This window comes from Trichosurus vulpecula, chromosome 5 (assembly GCF_011100635.1).
Source record: "Trichosurus vulpecula isolate mTriVul1 chromosome 5, mTriVul1.pri, whole genome shotgun sequence".
NCBI lineage: Eukaryota > Metazoa > Chordata > Mammalia > Diprotodontia > Phalangeridae > Trichosurus > Trichosurus vulpecula.
This window is the reverse complement of record NC_050577.1, coordinates 90,854,189-90,874,749: the sequence shown is the minus strand read 5'-3', so window position 1 is coordinate 90,874,749 and position 20,561 is coordinate 90,854,189. Positions and strand designations below refer to the sequence as shown.

The window sequence follows — 20,561 nt, the reverse complement described above, 5'->3', positions numbered from 1 at the left end:
AGGGTGAGAGAGGCTAAGTGACTTGCTTTTGTTTCACACAACAACTGTGGGAAGGAAGTTAGATTCTCACCCAAGTCTCTGCTGACTGCATACATTGTTTCTTGCACAACACTATATTGTGCCTTAAAATTAAGGTTCACAAGAGATATGTCTATGGAGACAAACCTACATTTAGCATCAGTGGTCTTGATTGGTAGAAAAAGCACTAAATCTAGAGTCAGAGGATCTGGGTTTGTCTTTTTCTCTGTGACATTTATTTGTTATGTAAGATTGAGCAAGTAATTTAGCCTTTCACAATATCATAGTTGCATCTGAAAATGGATTATTACCTGTCCTACCTATCTCAAAGTTGTCAGAAAAGCATTTTTTATACTCAGAAATGAGAAAAATGGCTGTCACAACAGACTCAGCACTTACCCAAAAGAGAGTAGAAAACTATTAATCGTACAATATAGATCAGGTATGGGACAGCTATTTTCCTCCATTCGCAGATATGCATGTCTTATGAGTATGTGTTGACAAAGCCTTGAAGCAGTATATAGCATCTCTTAAGTAGTAGTATGTTCCCCTAGGAGCTGAATACTTAAAACAGTAAAATATGAGCCACTTGGTGAGACTAGTAGAAAGCCATTTCATCTTCACTTCATTTTTGCACTGCCCAGACAGTTCCCTGAAGTCCTATATCTCCTATAGCCACCAGGACATGGCTTGATCTTCTTCTGTTAGTGGTAATCTTTTCTTGAAGACCACAGTTGCAGGACACTTCTACTGACCATCACTTATACCTCTTGAACTCACAAGCTTGAATCTAAGGCTGGAAACATCCATCTCAGGTTCATCCCAAAAGAAACAAAGTAGAAGAAGCAACTAAGGTCTTGAGGCTTATGCTCAGGTTTGCCTAGATAGCGCATGTATGGCCATTTGTGAGTTTCTGCCACAATTGCCAAGAGAAGAATCCTTTTGCTTCTGCTTCATTGCAAGCGAGAGTGTCCCAGAGATGGAGTTCCATAAGAAGGAAGAGAAAAGGAGATCAAATTTGTGTCTTTTAGGGCCATTTAAAAGTCCTGCTTTCAAAAGTACTATATAGGATTGCTACACTGTCTGAAAATTCTTCAATGCGGAGCATGTGACTCCGAATGTGGCTAGCGGAGCTTAGCTCTCTGCTCCATGGGGTGAACGCTAGCCAAAATAGATGCATATGGGGCTGATTACTCCCATTATAGAGGTAACATAGTTTCTCTACAAAAAGTTCCTAATTTGACTTTCCCAGAAAGTCAAGCTCAAGTATTGATTTGCAAAATAACAAATGCACCACAAATAAAGTGTTTTTCTTTCACCTCGGTCACAGGCATTTCTCTGACATTTTGTCTTCCAGTTAGTCTTTTCCTGTTCTTCCCTTGCTCTTTTCTTTTTCGGCCCCTCCCAGAATTCTGCTGTGACAAGTACCAGAATATATTAAGGACAGAGAACATATAGTATGTATTTGGATATTCTGAATTAATTAACTGAAAATATTAATGCTTTTCAGACATTCTTCTTCCACCACACCATAAACCTTCTGTTTCCTGTTTCCCTAGGATCTGCCCCTCTACTACAGGAGCCTGGGCAAGTTCAAGGACAGAGAGTTTAATCCAAATGAATCTTTTAGAAAAATGGTAGTTCCCTATAAATCTCTGATGGGAGAAGAGATTGAGACTAAAAGCTAAATCCATTTTTGGAGTATATATGTGGATTTAATATATCTCTCCTATCCTACCTAGGCCTTCTCTTCCAGAGACAATTAAAAGGCAGACATAGAAAGCTAGAAGGTTATGTGATGCCAGTACTCACCTTTCTAACAGTTCTTTCCCAACCCCATCCACACTTGCCGGGAAGAGTGAAGGGCAAGTTACAGGGAATCGAGGGCCATGCCAGTGGACATCATTCTAGTGTTGAAACTCTTATAGGGACTTATGCTCTAAAGAGGTTGGGGGGAGGAATGTAGTGCCACCCCTCCGAGAAAGGAAGGAAGGAATCATTTTAAAATGAAGTTAAAAATAGTATTTAGGTTGATGATATTTTTGTCTACATTAAGCTACTTCTCTTTAGAAGTAAGCTCCTTGAGCAGAAAGACTGTTTGCATATTTAACAAAGAAATAAATCTGACATGAGATGCTGAGGTAATGGAGATAATATTCCTCTATATTCAAAGAATGGGTCAGTTCCTTTCTATCCCATTGCCTGAACAGCCTTACCACCTGAAGTTATTTCGGCAGTATGTGGGCATTGTGTAAATAAAAAGGAAAGGGAAGACTGATTACAAAGGGGAGTAGAGATTTTCTGAGTTTAGACCTCCCTCAGTTTGCCCATTTTTTAGCTCTAAGGGTTCACCTGCTTCTCTCCTGAAGAGGAAAAGAGATTGAAATTATTTTCAAAGAGCTAACTTGTGTGCTTCACTGCTCCCCATCCAAACCCTCTATCTTCTCCTCTCCACTTCCTTTCCTTTTTTTCTTTCTCTGGTATTCAGCTAAGCCCCAACAGTGTAATAAAATGCCCCTGGTGCCTAGACTGGAGTGGCTGCTTGGCTCATTATCAGTCCCTTGGAAATTCTGGACCTGATTTCCTCACTTATTCCTCCTGTCTGATATTGTGCTCAGTTATACAGCTATTCTAAGAGAAGTTTTTCTACTTCTGGATGGGACTGAAATGAACTTTGACTATTTTTTTTCTCCAGAAGCTTTTTGTGACTCTAGAAACAGAATGTAGGCAAGCCATTGCCTCCCTCCCAATAAATAGAATTCTTTCACTGCTATCAGCTACTACTGAATGCTGTGTTGAGCCTGGTGATTTAATGAAACCTCTCACCAGCTTGTCTCTTCAGCTGCCAGGGGCACCTGTAGAAGAAAGCTGCAAGAGGAGAATTTCCATGTGCCTGACTTCTAGGCTGCCCATGCCAGGACTGCAAATGAACGTGTGTGAGAGAGAGGGAGAGAGAGATTCATTTTTGCATGATTGAGCAGGAAGGAGAAGAGTGGAAGGGGGTGACAAGAAGGGACTAGGGGCTCTATAGCTGCAGCAGCCCAGGTTTGAGACCGAAATCAGGAATATCTCAAGCGAGGGATTAGAGTGGGCGGGGTCGCTGCCTGTTAAGGAACACCTCAAAGCCCGCAGTCTTCTGCTGGGTGGTATGAAGCGGATCCCAGCAAGCAGGGGAATCAGGGGAGACCACCGCATCGGGAGGGAAGGGTGCGAAGCAGGCCAGGCCAGAGACTTGGATGCAGCCCAGATAGTTCAGGCCCCTGGGGCGCTAGAGCGGCGCGCGCGCGCGGCGTGTGTGTGTGTGTGTGTGTGTGTGTGTGTGTGTGTGTGTAAGAGGGACTGTCCTGGAGCGTACAGTGTCCAAGGTCCGGCGACAGGGAAGGTGCGGCTGTGATGTGCAGCAGCTGATTCAGATTCAGACTAAATGAATGCAACCATGGAAACGTAACGTGTGTCCCATAGTAACCTGAAACAACATTATTTATACGCTGGCGTCTCCGCCCTCTCCTTTCCTCTCCTCCCCTTTCCCCTTGGTCCCCTCTCCCTTCCCCATCTTCTCCTTCAACCCGGTTTGCATCAGCCATGGCGGGTATGCGTCTGGATGCCTCTTTCCCACCTCCTCTCTGCTTTCCTTTTGGCTAAAGAGGAAGGGGAAGGAGGGGGTTCCAAATTTCCAAATGATGAATAGTTAACACCAGGGGAGAGAAGCAGCAGCTTCACCCATGGATATCTGATCAGTTCATGCTCGCTTAAAAAAAATATGCTGATTACACACCACACATAAAACAGGGGGGTGGGTGGCAGTGGGGGTCACCTCCTTCTAAAGAGAGTTTGGGGTTCCCTTAACCTTGGCATGAGCTCCACCTTCCTTGTAGCCCCCAAACTCCCTCTTCCACCCCCACCTCGGCCTCAGCCTCTTCTCACCCCCACCCTCTCAGTGTTGTATGCGCCTGGCCTGGTCCCCACCCTTTGGGACCAGAGTGGGTACCGCGCCGGCTCCGCTACACACCGCCACCACCGAAAGAGACAAGTCACTGGGAGAGGGAACCAACCACTCGCTCAGTGGGAGAAGATCTAGCTTGTATGCCTGTGCGTGTGTGTGTCTCCCGTGTTTGTGTAGTGCCTGTGTCTCACAGTGTGAATCTGTTTACCAGCTAGCTCACCGGACACGGAGGCTAGAGGGCTGGCTGTCTCTTCTCCGCTGCTCACAGACTTCATCTCCCTACTCCTTCTAATCTCTCCTCTTGGTCTTTTGTGTAAAAGGAACAAATTTTCCTTTCTTTTCTTAGTAGTGACCGAAAAAGAGTTGATTGCTATTGTTATCCGCCAGCGAGAGGAGCGAGGAAAGAGGTGGGTGGTGGTGGGGTGGTGGTGCTGGTGGTGCTGGTGAGAAACTCAAGGAGGGAAGAGGAATTGACAGATACATTTCAAAAATTCTCCACCCCAACCACTGGCAAGTCCAACCTCTACTTTGATAGTCATCAAGACAATGGATTAAGTAACTCTTCTCTGGGCAAGGAGTGAAGCTGACACTTTGGGCAAAAATGAAGGAAAAGGCAATGATTAAAACCGCTAAAATGCAAGGGAACGTGATGGTAAGTGGCTTCAGAGCTCTAGAGAACTGTAAGTAAGTGGGATGAGGGGCGAGGGGTGGGGGGCGGGGGCGGGTAGAGAAAGAAGAGACGGATGGGAAGCTGGGAAGCTTTCTCTCCGGGGCTCAGGACCAGGCGAACCTATCCAAATTCTTAACATGTTAATGTCCCCTCCGGCAACCGGCATTTCCTGTGGGCTTGCTTCAAAACCCAGATCTGAGGAAGAGTTCCTCTGCTGAGAGCAAGCATATTCATTCAGTCGTTTATTTACAAACAGTAACTTTGAGTCTCCTAGATCTTTCTTTCTTTTTTTCTTTCTTTTTAAATAGTGTTGGATGTATCTGTGTGTTTTGGAAGAGGAGGGTTCGGGGGAACTATACTGAGCTGGGTATGCACTCCGCTGTCTGTCCCTGCACTTGTGTCGGCCAGTCTGAGAAGCAGAAGGTCGCCCCACTCCTGTGCTGTGTGGTGCATGAGAGAGAAAGGTCAACTTAGGGCTAAGGGCTGCTCCTGATCTTTCAGTACCTGGGATGACCCTGCCTGGGAGGAGGCTCAGACCAAAAAGTGTTCCGGTATTTTGCAATGGGGTTTGTGCTCTTGTTTTGGGAGCTGTTTTTGCAGGTGCTAGTGCTGCCTCCCTCCTCACTGCTGCTGCAGCTGGTCTCTCAAAGAGAAAGCTTTCCTCATATATTTTGAGGAGTAGAAGAAAATGTTCCCCCCTCAAGAGAGGAATCAGTGATTGGTTGCTGGGAACAGTAGAGAGTTCCCCAAGGATTATAAAAATATCTGAGAAATGTCTATAGTAGACAGAGCAGGATAGGAGAAGGTGTGTGTGTGTGGGGGGGGATGATCCTTGTACCTACAACTTTGATAACTTGAGGATAACAGTTTTCCACTTCCTTCTCCACAGCCTATCCTCCCATGTACCCAGACCCTCAAATTAACTGGGCTGTGGTTGGCTTTGTTATATCCCTGATTCTTTTAACCAGGGAAGGTTTTTTGGGGGGGAGGGGGGGGAGGAGAAACAGAGAGGAAGTGGAGGTTGCCATCTTGTTCTTTTGGAAATATGTGTGTATTTTTGTTTGTGTGATGGTTTAACTCCTTAGAGGATGGTAGTCGCTTGATTCTGTATTTCTTTCTATGGGGCGTGTGTGTGTATGTGTATGCTTTTAAATTCTTTATTGCCAACTTGAGTAAAACAGTGAAGGAAGCAGCATGAATTTGTGATGGGAAAGGTCTAGAGCTGTGTATAAAGTAGATTTAGACCTGGTTATGGGTAGTAGGTGTGGGAGGGTATGGAGGGGAATTTAAAAAGTGGTGTGTGTTAACCAGTTCCAGGGTCAGTGGACAGACATCTAAGTGTTCTACAGCAGAAGTGGTAGGGACAAAGAGAAATGAATGGAAAATCAAAACATAGGAAACCTGTTGCCTTTCAGAACTCTCCCATATGCTTTAGAACACTGCTCTTGGACTTTTCTTAGCTTACCACAACTCAGGATTACCTTCTGTGATTTCCAAAACTGTTGCAGAGTTGGGTTTCTATTCCATAACCTTCTTGAGAGATTCATGAAAACACTTCTTCATCCTCACGAACTCATTACACAAGTTATGTCTCAGGTCTATTGTAATTGCTTATTGAAGGAAATACATATCATCCTCCCACCCCCAGTAACCCTTCTTCCATTTTTCATTTTCTAGTTGGTGTGTTTCATGGCAGAATTTCCTGGAAGGAACAAGACAGGAACATGGACACAAAACTATCATTTTCAAATTAATCTCCCAGATATCCTTCTTTTTTAATTTTTATTGTACCATGTTAGTGAAGTTTGGATCTTTGGGGATGGCAGTGACATATGTGGGTCTAAGAATAATACTAATTTTAAAACAATGAGTTACTAATTCACTAGATCTGTTTGCCAAACAATCACCATTAAGGTACTAGCCTAAAGTGATACCAAGGCACACAGCAATAGTAAACAACCTAATTTTCACTTAATGTTAACATACAACGTAACTTTAATAAAAATTGGTAGTGCGTCTATCTGTCTTAAATCTCTGCAGCCCCCCAAAAAATTACTGCACAGAAAAAAAATCCCATCCTTTTCTCTCAAATAAAGACTAGGTATTACCTCACAGATTTTAATATGAATGCCATCCCCTCTACAGTAAGTATACTTGAAGCTGCTTCATCCTCAGGCAGGAGAGCTGTGAAAATAAATAATAACTTAAAAAATCAACCCTCTAGTCAGGGAAAAGGCTGATTTCCTTAGGATTGAGATTGCAAATTGCCTCAGCTTGTTGCTAAAACTATTCCAGCCACTGAAAAAGTGTTGCCACCTGTCTTCTGTTTGCCTCTTACTTTGAAAATGAACTTCCCAACTGGATTCAAGCAGCTTTGACTGAAGGACATGTTGAAATGGCATTGATGATGTGGGGATTACATACTGAATCTTTGTTTCCATCAGTTGCCTTTTTGGAAAACTCTTGCCAATCATAGCCCTCCTTGGACTAGATGTCTGGTAAATTCTTCTCTCCCTCCCTATTTCACTTAAATCCATTTTATGTATTGTATCCTAGTGTTCTATAATTTATTCCTGCAGCCAACCAGGATATAGTTTGTGTTCATTTGATTCTGCTGTCCAAAATAGCAGAATGTATGATATTGTGGTTTTCTGTGTATGTTTTGCCTACACACCTGTAATAGCTCAGTTGTGAGAACCAGTACAGTTTTTGTATTTGTGTGATCAGGACTCAATTTTATACAGGTGAAGCATGTAATAAAAATCCTTAATGAAACTTGAACAACTACTGAAGTCAAATGACAGTTTCATTCTAGGATGCAAACCATTATTTACTGTTCCTATTTTAATAATATTTTACCATTATGGTACTTGGTCTGTGACCTCACAAGATACCCTAGTAGAATCATGATAGTCCCCAGTGTTGCCACAAGTGGCCTGGTCTTACTATTTAATTAGAACATCTGTTCCTGTAAAAGTGTAATAATTTTGTATTCCTCAGGCAATATTTATGATTTTTAAAAATTCTTATTTGATTAGAAAAGTGAAATATTTACTTCACGATCTCCCTTCATATTTCATAATAACCAAAAGAAATGCCACACCTGGCATTATTTTTCCAAGCCTCTCATGGAGAGCTTTGCCTTCCTTCTGTCCAGATAGCAGGAGTTGACTGTTTCATGAACTTTCAACATGTGAGCCTGACCCGGCTCTCTCTTAGGTGGCATCTGTGATTCTACTTGAAGAATTTTAACAGACAAAGAAGGGGTAGGGTGGGAATATCAGCATCTCTACATGCTTTTATGAGAGATCACTTTGTAAAAATTGATCTTGACAAGAGTTGTAGCTCTCTTGGGCTACCCTCGGCAGAGGGCAGAGTCACTCCCTTTCTAGAGTCATTGGAGTGGGCCATTTCACATGCTTAATTAACCACTCCCATTTGATACTACTTTGACCCAACCTTCTTTCCACCCTAATAGCCTCTCCCAATCAAGGGTGTGGGACCAAGGATCCATTTAGTCTTTGCTCTGTCATCCCAAAGCACAAGTCCTTCAGGCAACCATCTTTCCCTGGAAATTGCTTGGGGAACTCAGGGATGGCTTCTGCAGGCTTATCCCCATAGTTGTTTCATGGGGTTAAACCTCTCACAAGTATATTCTCTTCATCAGTGCATGCATATTTCCAAATAATTTAGACATGTATCTTGGATTGTAAACATGTATAAGGGGGTGAAGCAGTAGGGTTTAGTGGATAAAGCACTACAAATGAGGTCAAGAGGACTTGGGTTCAAAGCACTAAGACACTTTGATGAGTGACTCTAGGGAAGTCACTTAGTCTTTCTAAACTTCGTTTTCTTCATCTGCAAAATGGTGGGGGGTGGGGAAGAGGGTCGTACTTGAGCATGTCTTACAGATCTAAATCCATGATTGTTTGATCTTACATGTTCTGCTTATATGGGCTGCTATTAGTGCAATAATGTTGATTATGTAGAGCAGTAGAGTCAAACTCAAACAGAAATAGGGGCTATTAATCTGTAAGTAAGAATCCCTATGGGCCACATACTGACAGTTTTAAAATGTAATATTATCTATGTTTTATTATACATTTATATTTATTTTGTTAAATACTTCCTGATTATATCTTAATCTGGTTCTGGCTGTACTCAGGAGTGTTGGGGCTGTGGGCCACATGTATGACAACTATGACATAGAGTTTTACTTTCTTATCCCTTATTTCCAGTAGTGGAATCTTTCATCATTTACAGGATATTGATATAGGCTGGAAAACCACTCAATCTCTTGGCCTTCTCCAAACTTTAATTATTAAGCTGAGCTGATTCAAATTAGATTGTTGGAGAAGTGGCTCTGGAAAAGTGTCGTTTAGGTGGGTGGAAGGGTCTCCGGAGGGCACTTGAAAGAGGATCTGTAGCAACAAATCAGGAGAACAGATCATCCTTCAATGTTCAGCTTCATTATTATTTTCTAGTACTTTTCACTTTTTCATTGTTTATTCCATTTTCATGTGTACCACAAGATGGTGAATTGTATGGAGTATCAGGGCTGAAGTAGGTCCCTAGAGATCCTATTGCTAATGGAAAGGCTTCAGTAAAAGATGAGAGAGAGTGAGAGGAACAGTGGCCAGGGGAGTTGAGAAAAACAATTTTGTTCTTTTTGCTTATATGTAGGGCGAGGGGAGGGGAGAGGTGACATTTCTTGGTGGGATTTTTGGTGCATTCACTGCTTTTTAGATTTGACTTAAATCTTTTCCATAATTTATTTCTTTTGACTATGCTGGACTGTCTTTAGGGCAATGTTCTATTGTTGGGAACAAATATGCAAAATCTCTAAGATTGTTCCTTTTAGCAAACGACTCCACAGGACTAAAGTTGAGCTCCAAAGCTGCTCTTCTTTGGTTCCATTGGCTAAGGGACTCAACTGAATGAATAAAATGTTCTGTCCTTCACACAATAAGATGACCCAGTGGAAGGAAGAAGAGCCAAAGCTGGTATGTTTGTTACTGAGTTGCTTCACCAAGAGTGTTGGGTGCAGACTGTCTTATTTGGTCTTCCTTGTGGTAAGAACACACATTTTTGAGCTAAGTGGTTAGGGTTAGGGATGCAGACATTGACTACGAAGCAGTTTTTCCCCCTATATTTATTCAGAAAATTGGCCATTAAAAGAATCAGAACCACAATTTTGGCCTTGTTAGCACTGTTTCTGAGTCATTTCACTGACTGATACCTTGACTTGGGGCTGATTCTAAATAGGCCTAATTTAAACTACATCTTGGGGAAAATTTGACTCACTGAAATACTGCCCTTTGTAGTTCCAGCAGGAAATTTTGCCTGGGCAGTTGCGTTCAAACATGCCTATGATGTCACTTAGCTACCAAGTTTTCATCCATTATATTCTATTGCTACAAAAACTAGGTTGATATAATGCTTCCATGAACATAAAATCATTAGTTCAACAGTTGGCTTCTTTGATGAATTTTTTTACCAGCTTAAGGAATGTCAGAGATAAAAGCTTGTGCCAATCCATTGGGACTGCTCCAGACTGCTGGAAAAGTGACCTTTTTGCTGTGCCATTGTCTCTTCACTAGAAAAGCTCTAGAAACATCATCTTCCAGGGATTATTATACACAGTTGTTACAAACATTTGAAAATGTAGTAGATTGAGGGCTCTTGGAACCTTGGTGCTCACAATCCTTTTCTTTACAACATTCTTAAAAGATGAGCCCAATCAATAATTCATTTTTGTTTCCATTTCTGGGACCTGTAGTTATCCAGACTTTTAATTTACCCATGACCTATGTATATCACACCAGGGATGTACAACCATTCTCTTCTTGCTTTTGACTTCAGTACACTCATTTCTTGCTTGCCTATTATCTTGCTGATCATACAGTTATGAATTGTTGTAGTTGTTTAGTTGTTTTGTAGTCATGACAGATTTTTTTACCCCATTTGGGGTTTTCTTGGCAAAGATTTGGAGTAATTTGTCATTTCCTTCTCCACCTTATTTTCTAGATGAGGAAACTGAGACAAATAAGGTTAAGTGACTTACTTAGGGTCACATAGTTAGTATGTCTGAGGCCACAGTTGAACTCAGGATAAGTTTTCCTGACTCCAGGTCCAGCATTCTATCCATTGTGCCACCTAGCTGTGCATTCTCATTCATTTTCTCCCTCCCTCCCTCCTTCTCCTTCTCTCTCTGTCTCCCTCTCCCTTTCCCTCTCTCTTTCCGCATATACATGTAAATATGTAAATATATATGTAATATGATATAACCTAACATCTTTCTATAATAATTTCCACTTAGAGACAATTCTAGTTGTCTTTATGACGACTTTATTAGGTAGACAATAAGTGTTGTTTCAATACTTTTTTTATTAGTAGATTAAATAAATTCATTCCTGGCTACCTCAGGTTGTTTTTCTGTTCCATCTTCTTTTATAAGCAAGATGGACAGTATACAAGTAGCAATTATAGAATTCCTTTTGGATAGAACAGCACCTTTAAAGTTTCATCTAGATCATACCTAGAATCATTGGAATATGCATCAGTCAGTCGAGCTTTCATTCTTATCCTGAGTTTAGGGATTGGAGGTTTGTCTCTAAGGAACACCTTTACAAATCCTGGGTGCCATGATGCTTAGATGTTGCATTGTAGTTAATACTATTCTTGATGCTATGCTACCCAAAATTACAAACATGTATTTTATTATTTCTACTTAGATACATTAGAGTTTTAATATTATAACTTCACAGGAAGGATTCTTCAGCACTAGGTAACACTACCACTCAGAGAAGACAGCAGTACCATGTTCCTACCATCCCCACTCCACCCATGTTTGGTTGCATTCTTTTTGTGATTTTCAAGGAAAGGAGAGGAACCCTTTTCTACTAGCATTTCTGCCTACCTAGTCTATAGCTCTACAAGTTACCTAGGTCAATATAAGCTTGGTCTTTGAATCTTTTTAGAGGCTTATTTAAAGGTCTCCTTCTGAGTTTGGGAATGAACATCAATGTCTATATAGTTCCTTTTTAAGAATTTTTTTCATCGTATAGCTAAGATATTTGTCTGTGTCCTAAATTTAAATCACAGCACGTAGCTCTAAAGCACATTTGTTGATCACTGCCCCAAATTGGAATTCCTATGCCTTCTTAGGTGTTGCTTAACAGGATAGATGAGAGGATTGATCAGAGAATACTCCTACACACTTTTTAACCCTGCCCCGCCCCCCCCACCCAGCTTGCTCAACATCCTTTATATGAAAGGTTGTAACTCTAGAAAGCCAAAGAAATGTAGTTTCCTGTTTGTTGGTTGGTTGGTTTTGACAAGGCCTATCCAGAAAAAAATTCAAAAAAAAATAAGGATTATGAGAAGCTGGTGGGTTTGCAGAAAAGGTACACTTACCAGGCCTAGATTTGCTGTGGAGTTTGATGGGTTGTCAGCATATGCCACATGGAAATGGATACACAGATCCATGTAAAAGGAAGGGAGATGAAGTGAAACATGGAAGAAAGGGAGAAGAATATTATAACCACCAGAGGAAAAAACTGAAGAGACATGCTGGGTTTTTAATTTAAGTTTTGCAAGTTCTGTTGCTGGCTGAGAATAAGGAAGAAGGAGAAAATATTTAAAGTGAAGTTTCTGTCATTTGGCCCTTTTTCTCTGCATAGTGAAAAGGATACATTATAAATTCCCTCATCTATGACCCTTGGGTTTACAAAACCCTGCTTTAGTTCTCTGTGGTCTGCCAGTAAACATCCTTTTGACTGAAAAAATCTAATGACCAGAAGGAAAGGGAAACAACAAAGGGAACTGATGCTGGAGGCCAGAAGACATGAGGAACTCAAGTCCTGGCTCTTCCACTAAATGGCTGGGTGCTCTTAGATAAGTCATATAATCTCTCTGGGGTTCAGTTTCTCTTTTGGAAAATGAGTGGGTTGAATTAGGTGATCTAAAAGTTCCCTGTTTGGTGCCAAAATTCTTTTTCCCCCAGGGAAGTCTTCCAGTTGTCTCCTGGGCTCACAAAATGCCTGGTGGCTATCATTGCCCAGTGAAGGTGCATGGAAAAACATAGGACTAGGTAGACAGAACGCTGATCACAGAGTCAAAAATGCCTGAGTCCAGTCTCACCGTCTCACCTCTTCCATATATTGGCTGTGTGACTCTGGACAAGTCATTTAACCTCTGCATCCCTCTAGGCAACTCTGCAAATACCGGGTGTCCCAAAAGTCTTAGTGTGGATTCAAATCTTGATAGCTTAGAACTGTACTAAGACTTTTGGGACAATCTGTATAAATTGCCAAAACATTGCTCACCTGCATTGGTAGAGGAAATTTCCTCCTCTAAAGGTTCCTACATCAATAATAACACAAGTGTGGTCAAAGAAAACAAAAGATGTTCTTGGAATGAGGGTGGAGGGGCAGGAACAAACATTTATGTAGCACCTAGTATGTGCCAGACATTGTTAAACAATTTTCATTAATACTATCTCATTTGATCCTCACAACAACCTCAGGAGGTAGGTGCTATCATTATCCACATTTTACAGTTAAGGAAACCAAGGCAAACAGTGATTAAGTGACTTGCCCAATGTCACACACATAGTAAATGTCGGAGGCCAGAGCTGAACTCAGGTATTCCTGATCCCAGAGTCAGTCATCTATGCATTGTTCCATAAGTGGCCTCACAGAGCACACCAGATTTGCTTTCCTGAGCCTGACATTTCAGCTTCCTCTACAGTGACTTACATGGCACCTCTACTTTCTCTTGTCACTGTTTTAAAATGTAATATGGTTCAAATAAATGCATAACCCTGGTTACACTGCTGCTATTTATACTAAGTAGAAAGGTAGGTAAACACATGGATAATAATATAACCACCATGGGCATGTGTAGGAGAACTGAATGAAGCTTACTAGTAGATGAATCACATTAGATCTGTTAGTGTTTTTTTTTCTTATAACTATGACATCAAAAGCACATGAGCTATAGGCATTTTGATTCCCTCTTTGATTTTTCTAAGTAGAAGCAAAACAGGAAGGCCTGGCCAGCAGGGTACTCAAACCTTTTGAGTTAGGATGCTGCCAATACTGACTGAGAGGGCAATTGGACTGGACTCTTTGATGGACGCAAGCCCAGTACTGAACACATTTTTGTAGGTGTGATGGGATTTGAAAAGGTTTTAGAAATTCTGGTAGAAGGAGCAGCTCAGTCATACTCACTATCACCACCCTTCCCCCACCCCACCCCCCCCCCCCCGCCGACAAATGTTTCACTTGTTCCCACACTATCAATTCTCTGCATTCAGAATAAGCAAATTATGAACTAAGTACTTGATGTCTAAATTCAGGCATTGATGGTTTACCTATCAACTTAATATGTAATAAGAAGATGAACAGGAATTTAAGCAACGCTTTAATTAACTAGAATCCGGCCTTGCTTACTTTTTTGAAGCACAAAACAACCAAGCTGATATCAGTGATTTGGCTTGAGAAACAATTTCTACATGGTAGCTTGGGCTCAATCTCATGGACAATGAGAATTTATGTTCCAAATCAAGACGTGTGGGCTTGGCCAAATCCTTGATCATCTAAGAAATATTCAACTGTATCCCCTAACAATGGGGAAGAAAAGAGAACTAACTTCTTTGTAATATTTTCACAAAAAAGGGAGTTCTGCTTAACGACTATTTACCCAGAACATTTAATTAGTCAAAATGGCCATTTCCCCAAGCATTTCACTCAGCAGAATTGTTTTTCCTCAATTCATGTTCTCGGAACTACAATGTAATGGTGCAGATTTTCTTCACAACCTTCCCTCTTTATGACAAATACTACTTCATCATTACCTCTGGAGAGAACTAGAACCTCAATTTTAGAAGGTCCTTTTGATCCTATCTATCAAGTTTAGCTTTCTATCCAATAAAGAAATATCTTCTATGTACCGCTTCCTCAGTTGTCAAGCATACTGAATACTTCTAATGATAGGGAACACACATTTCATGAGTCAATCTAGTCCCAGATTGGACAGCTCCAATTGCTATAAAGGTTTTCCTTATATTCAGCTCAACAGACCTTCAAAGTTACTACTTTGTCCAAGGAATGTTTTAAATATCTGCCTACTTAATAACTACTGCATGGTCCTAATTCTGCCTTTGGGAGCAGCATAAGATTAATCTACTCTATCTTTCAAATCTTTGAAGACAGCTACTCTGTGGTTCCTCTGAACTCAAATGGGGCTTCTGTGGCCCCCTCAAACTTATTACCTACTTCATTGGTCCCTTTTATTTCTCCAAAGACGTGCATTTACCATTAGAAAGAAATTCTCAGGCTTAAAATTCAAGTTTTATAGAGGGTTCTGTTTGCTTACTATATGCTTCCCACTTACCTTTTCAGACATTTCATATTATTCTACTGAATTTCATTCACTTTCTTTTCCAGCCACACTGATCTACTAACTATTATCTGAAATTAATATGCCATCTTCCATCTCTTTGCATTTGTAAAGGCTGTCAGATATGCCTGCAATGTAGTCTTTATTAACCTCTTCTTCTTAGAGCCCCTAACTTCCTTAAAGGCTCAGTTCAGAGCTAGACATGGTGACATATGCATATAGTCCTGGCCGCTGGGAAGGCTGAAGCTGGTGGATCATTTCAATTCCTGAGTTCTCTGCTACAATATGACTAAGGCTAATTGATGTCTGTACTAAGTCTGGCACCATTATTGTGAATCCCTGGGAGCAGAGGACCATTGGGTTTGCCTAATGAGAGGTGAACCAGAATAGGATGGAAAAACAAAGGAAATCAAAGCTCCATGTGGATCAGTATTGGGACTGGGCCTGTGAATGGCTACTTTACTTTTAGACTGAGAAACAGGGAGACATAGCCTTAAAAAAAGGCTCATCTAGGTACTGCTCCCTCCTTGAAGCCTTTCGTGATCTAACTAGTGTTCACTGACCTTTTTCGTGAAATTACTCTATTTTAGTCTATATATACATTTTATCTCTTCTCTCAAAAGCAAGCTTCTTGAGGGCAGAGATAGGGTTGGGTTTTGTCATTGTTGTTTGCTTATTTGGCCTTTATATCCCTAAGGCCATAGCACCATGCTTTATACATAATAAGCTATTTGAGTTATGAGTATCTTGGAATTTTTGGATTGAAGGTAGAACTGATTTTTTTTTTACTCAATCACTTATTTCCTCTTTGACTTCCAATCTAACTCAAATTCCTCTAGGTGTTTTGTTCTTTATGTGCCTAGAGGCTCCCTTGACTATGAAGTACTCAATTCAGCTAAGGAAACCATGACAGATAGTCTACTGGGACAGAGACATTTCACTGGGACACAGTTCCTGCTATGAAGTAGCTTATAGCTTAGTAGGGGACATGAGCAGTAATGCAAATTAGAAAGTGATAAGTGCCCAAGAGAGGTACAAACAATGTGCCATGAGAGCAAAGAAAGTCAGTAGAACTTGTACAGTTATTGGATAAGAGTTCCCAGAAATGTATGTAGCAATCTGTATTTACAGGATGTAGCCCAGTTTTTCCTAAGTCTTTAACAAGGATAGGGCTATCATTTACCAAGAGATATTGAGTATCCGTTTCCTTGACTTTGCTGGTGACCAGCAAAAATTTATTTTCAGGATATCTAAAAGTGTATACTGCCAAGTTTCTGAAATGCAGCCTCTCTTTTACAAAACAAGCTACATTTCAGGTTAGCTTCTCCAAACTGTCAACTTCCAAAGTCCATCCTTTTCCCGTCTGTATAAATGTTGTAGTTCTGACACACATAGCAATGGGAAAACTCAATTATTTGTCAGGAAGCTTGTTTCTCAAAAGGCATATCATCTTTGGCAACTGTTAGAATAAATTCCCTTCTTCCTCTTCATTGGGCTAGGTGGACTTCTAATAATATGCTTCCTTCTCTGACCCTCGAACAGGATTAGGAAGTGGAAAAGATCTACTGCCCAAGGGATACAAGGCCATGTAACATGGCCTCTTCCATATTATATCTTCCTTGGACAAACATAAGAAATGAAGATGAAAGAAGACAAAACAACAACAACTTACACATGTGATTTCAGCTGCCATGAATGAATTGTTCATCTTTGATTTTTTTTTCCTTCTGGAGAATAACCATCCCTTCTCAATTGTATGCATATCATGTCAGCCTTTTACTGCTATAGATCTATGCTTTTAGACTCAGAAGGAATGTCATTCTCATGTGTGTTAAATGTAAGTGTAGACGTCAGAAATGCTATTTTGTGATGAGCCAAAGCTAGTTTGGTAGGAAGCAGGGCGAATCATGCTGCAGGAAAAGTGTTGCTTCCTATAATCAAAGAAGAAGGAAGTCATAAAGGAAGGGAGATGTCTAGAGAAAGAACTAGTAGAGATCTAGGAGAAAGGATTGAATCAAGAAAAAAACAAGACCGGAGGGCAGACTAACTGGGATTTTCAACTGTTCTAGGTGCCTAAGGCAAAGATAATAACCACATGTAGATGTCAAAGGACTGCCTGGAACATTAATTTGCCTCTGAAGCCAGGGGTTATACACATAGAGCTAGCTGGAAAAGACCTTTTTTCTACAAGTATCAGGCAACAAAGAGACAAAATTCAATTGGCCTGGAGACAGAAGCAGAATAGAATTAAAGAAGCAAAAATAGACTTAGGCTTTAAGTTAAGTGAAGTTGTACTTATTACCTGTATTTTTGCCTACCTATAACACATTTGATTTTGAGATTTCTCACATTCCAGTGAAGTAGTTTACTGTGCTTTTTAACAGTTATTTGAGTGAGCTCTTTCTAATAACTTACTCATTAGGTAGTTGACAAGAAGTTAAAGGGAGGAACTGACTTTCCAGTTGTAGCAGCTTTAAAAGATGACTTCCTTTTGTATAACAATGAGTATCTTAATGATTATTATGATGAACTTACATCCCAACAACTTTGTTCAGTTGCAGAAGGAAGTCCTTTTATCCACCTAGGTAACATTCTGCAGATCATTAAACATAAAAGAATAAAAGCAGGAATAGTAACTTGTCCTGGGACCATCTCCAGTTAAACTCCATGGAACAAGATGATAATAATGAAAAATAGTTCACATTTGTGTACTACTGTAATATTTTCAGAGAATGTTTTATATATATATATATATGTATATATACGTATATATATACATATATATGTATATATATACGTATATATACATATATATGTATATATATACATATATATACGTATATATATACGTATATATACATATATATATACATATATATATATACATATATATATACATATGACCGTTATATCAATGAATGGAAAGGAACCGTCTATTTGGGAAGATATTAAATGTTTCAATGATACTCTTTGAAAATATTGAATATTATTGCATTGAACTATGAAATAACCATTTTAGAATAAGAAATTGTATTAAGAGGCTAAAAGAAACCTAATGGTCTTGCAGACTAACCCATCCAAGAAAGAGAAATTGTCTATCCCATAGAAGAAAACAAAATTCTCTTCAACCTGCCAGAAACCTTAAAGAAATAGGTAAGGCCTCTAAGAAGAATCATGTATTAGGCTTAATGACAACAATCTTCATATAGCTAGCATTTATATAAGGCCTTCCTTAAGTTTTGCAAAATGCTTTTATTTTATTTCTTATCTCATTTGATTCTTACAACAATACTAGGAGGTAGGTGTTACCTTTATCCCCATTTTAGAAATGAGGAAACTTAGAATGAGAAAGATTAAACAACTTATCTGGGGTTCCATGGTTTAATGAGTATTTTTGATAGGGTTTATGGTTATGTCTTTCTGACTCCAAGTTGGGCATTTTATTCTTTATATATCTCTATTCTCTATAGCTAGAAAGGTCATATTCCCTTTTTCTTGGATTTTCATAAGAATTAATGTTTGTAGGGAAACAGTGAGCATTATTATTGTAAATCAATTTCTGGTTCTCTTAACCTAGTGATATGAAGAATGACTGAAAAAGGCTGGGAGTTTTGGGGAGGTAAAAGAGCTCATATTGGTAAATCGGGGCAAAGTTGTCACACAGCATCATTTCTGTGGGTCTGTTAAATTGCAGAATTCATCACCTCCAAGGACTTTGAATGTAGTTGATTTACAAAACTCTAAAACTCCAGTAGTTCTATGCTATATTAATAATAACTTTATGTATTGCTTTAAAGTTTGCAAAGAACTTTAAAAAATATTATCTTATTGAATCCTCGCAACAACCCTAGGAAGTAGGTGCTATTATTATAATAGTGTTTTTTAATAGATGAGGAAACTGAGGCAGAGAGAGATTAAGTGACAGCTCAGGGTCACATAGCTAATAAGTATCTGAGGGTGGATTTGAACTCAGGTCCTCCCAACTCTAGGTCTAGGGTGCTATCCTCTGTTGTCACCTTGCTGCTTCATTGATGTGGGTATTCCCCCTCATCCCGCAGATCACCATTTATTCATACTTGCCCATCCTGCATGACTCTCCATGTCCTCTCACAAATTTACCATGAGCTAGGAACATTCTTTGCATTCTTTTTACATTTATGGGTACCAGATGGGTTGCCCATCAATTGTCCCTTGATCTCAATATGTCACATTTGTTTTCTTACATATTTCTGTGATAACAGTCTCTTTGCCATTTTTCTGCATAATTCCTTTTTTATAATGGGTTTCAGCCTGCTCACATCCACCAAAACATATAAGTTTGAAAATCTTTATTCTGTCACTGGGTATAATGTTTCTTTTTAAGAACTGACCTACAAAGTGGTCAAGCATTAATTGGGACAGGAAGCTTTGCAGAAAGCTAATTGTGAAGGTATAGTATATGTGTGTGGGGGCGTGGGGGGAGGTGGGGCAGTATGTAGGCCAGGATCTTTTCCAGTTTAGAGAACATGAAAGAACCCCTTGGTTTTCATCACTTCAATTCCTTGGATTTGGTATTGTCTTTTGAAAGTTTCAAGGTCCTGTCAGGCATTTAAAAATTCTGAGTGTTCTCTATAGTCACTCTTCTTTGCACTAAGAAAATCTATACAGTATAGTTTTAGCTTAAGCTTGATTGAGAAACAAACAAAAAGTGAAATCAACTCACACCAGGACGTTATAGCATTGCAGTAGTGGCAAAATTAGGCCAAATGGGAGAGTCCTTTGTACCTCTATTAGACTCATTTAGACTTATTTTAGGGTTGTGTTTTTATTGAAGCTTTCAGAGTTGTTTTTTTTTACTTTCCTACAAAGTTTATTTTAGTCCATGATTATTTAAAATGATTCATGTTTAGCATCCAGGATGTTAATTACTGCAGAGCTAGACTTCCATTTCTAAGGAAGACAACAAAGCCCCCTTTTTTTCCTTTTCCTTTAATACATATAAAGGAGACAGTGTTAAAGTAGTCTTATGCAAATAATAAAACCCCAGTTAGATTAACAATGCTAATGACAGTTAATGCATTCCTAAAGCTTCAGTGTGATCAAAAATATTCAGTGTACTCAGAAATGCTTCAGGACCACCTAAAGAACATTGGAGAAGCAGACTTTTTCATGGAGATTAGTTTATTTAAAGTAAATTCAGAGCCCAAGTTGAAGAGATGGAGATGAGCTTTAAAATATGCACTGTGCAGTGCATAGTGAAAGCTGCAGATAAAAGTTGTTCTCTCTTCCAAGCTACTCTAATAAAATCAATGAACATCTTAAGGTGGATGGGCCCTTGGCTGAAAGGGTGAGGGGACAAGAAAGAGAAAACAGGTCAATTGATAACAAGCAAAGAAACTCCTTTGGGTTCTGAGTGACCTAGAACCTATACTAGGACTATGCAAGGTGAATAGATACTCATTATTCTATTGTAACCTATTGTGACTTCATTGGGGGTTGAGCATTTCTTGATGTTCTCCCTTTCTCTATCCTGACTGAGGGACAGAT

The 20,561-nt window shown here is 39.8% G+C and overlaps 1 protein-coding gene across 1 annotated transcript in view; it reads left to right on the top strand.

Moving 5' to 3' along the window:
• Window positions 1-3,936: 3,936 nt before the first annotated feature.
• Window positions 3,937-20,561, top strand: part of DPP6 (dipeptidyl peptidase like 6) — a 1,232,953-nt gene continuing 1,216,328 nt past the window's right edge. Inside the window, exon 1 of the mRNA XM_036759527.1 lies at window positions 3,937-4,613. Coding sequence (XP_036615422.1) covers window positions 4,563-4,613 — 51 coding nt within the window. The 5' untranslated portion in view covers window positions 3,937-4,562. The remainder of the gene's footprint in view (window positions 4,614-20,561) is intronic.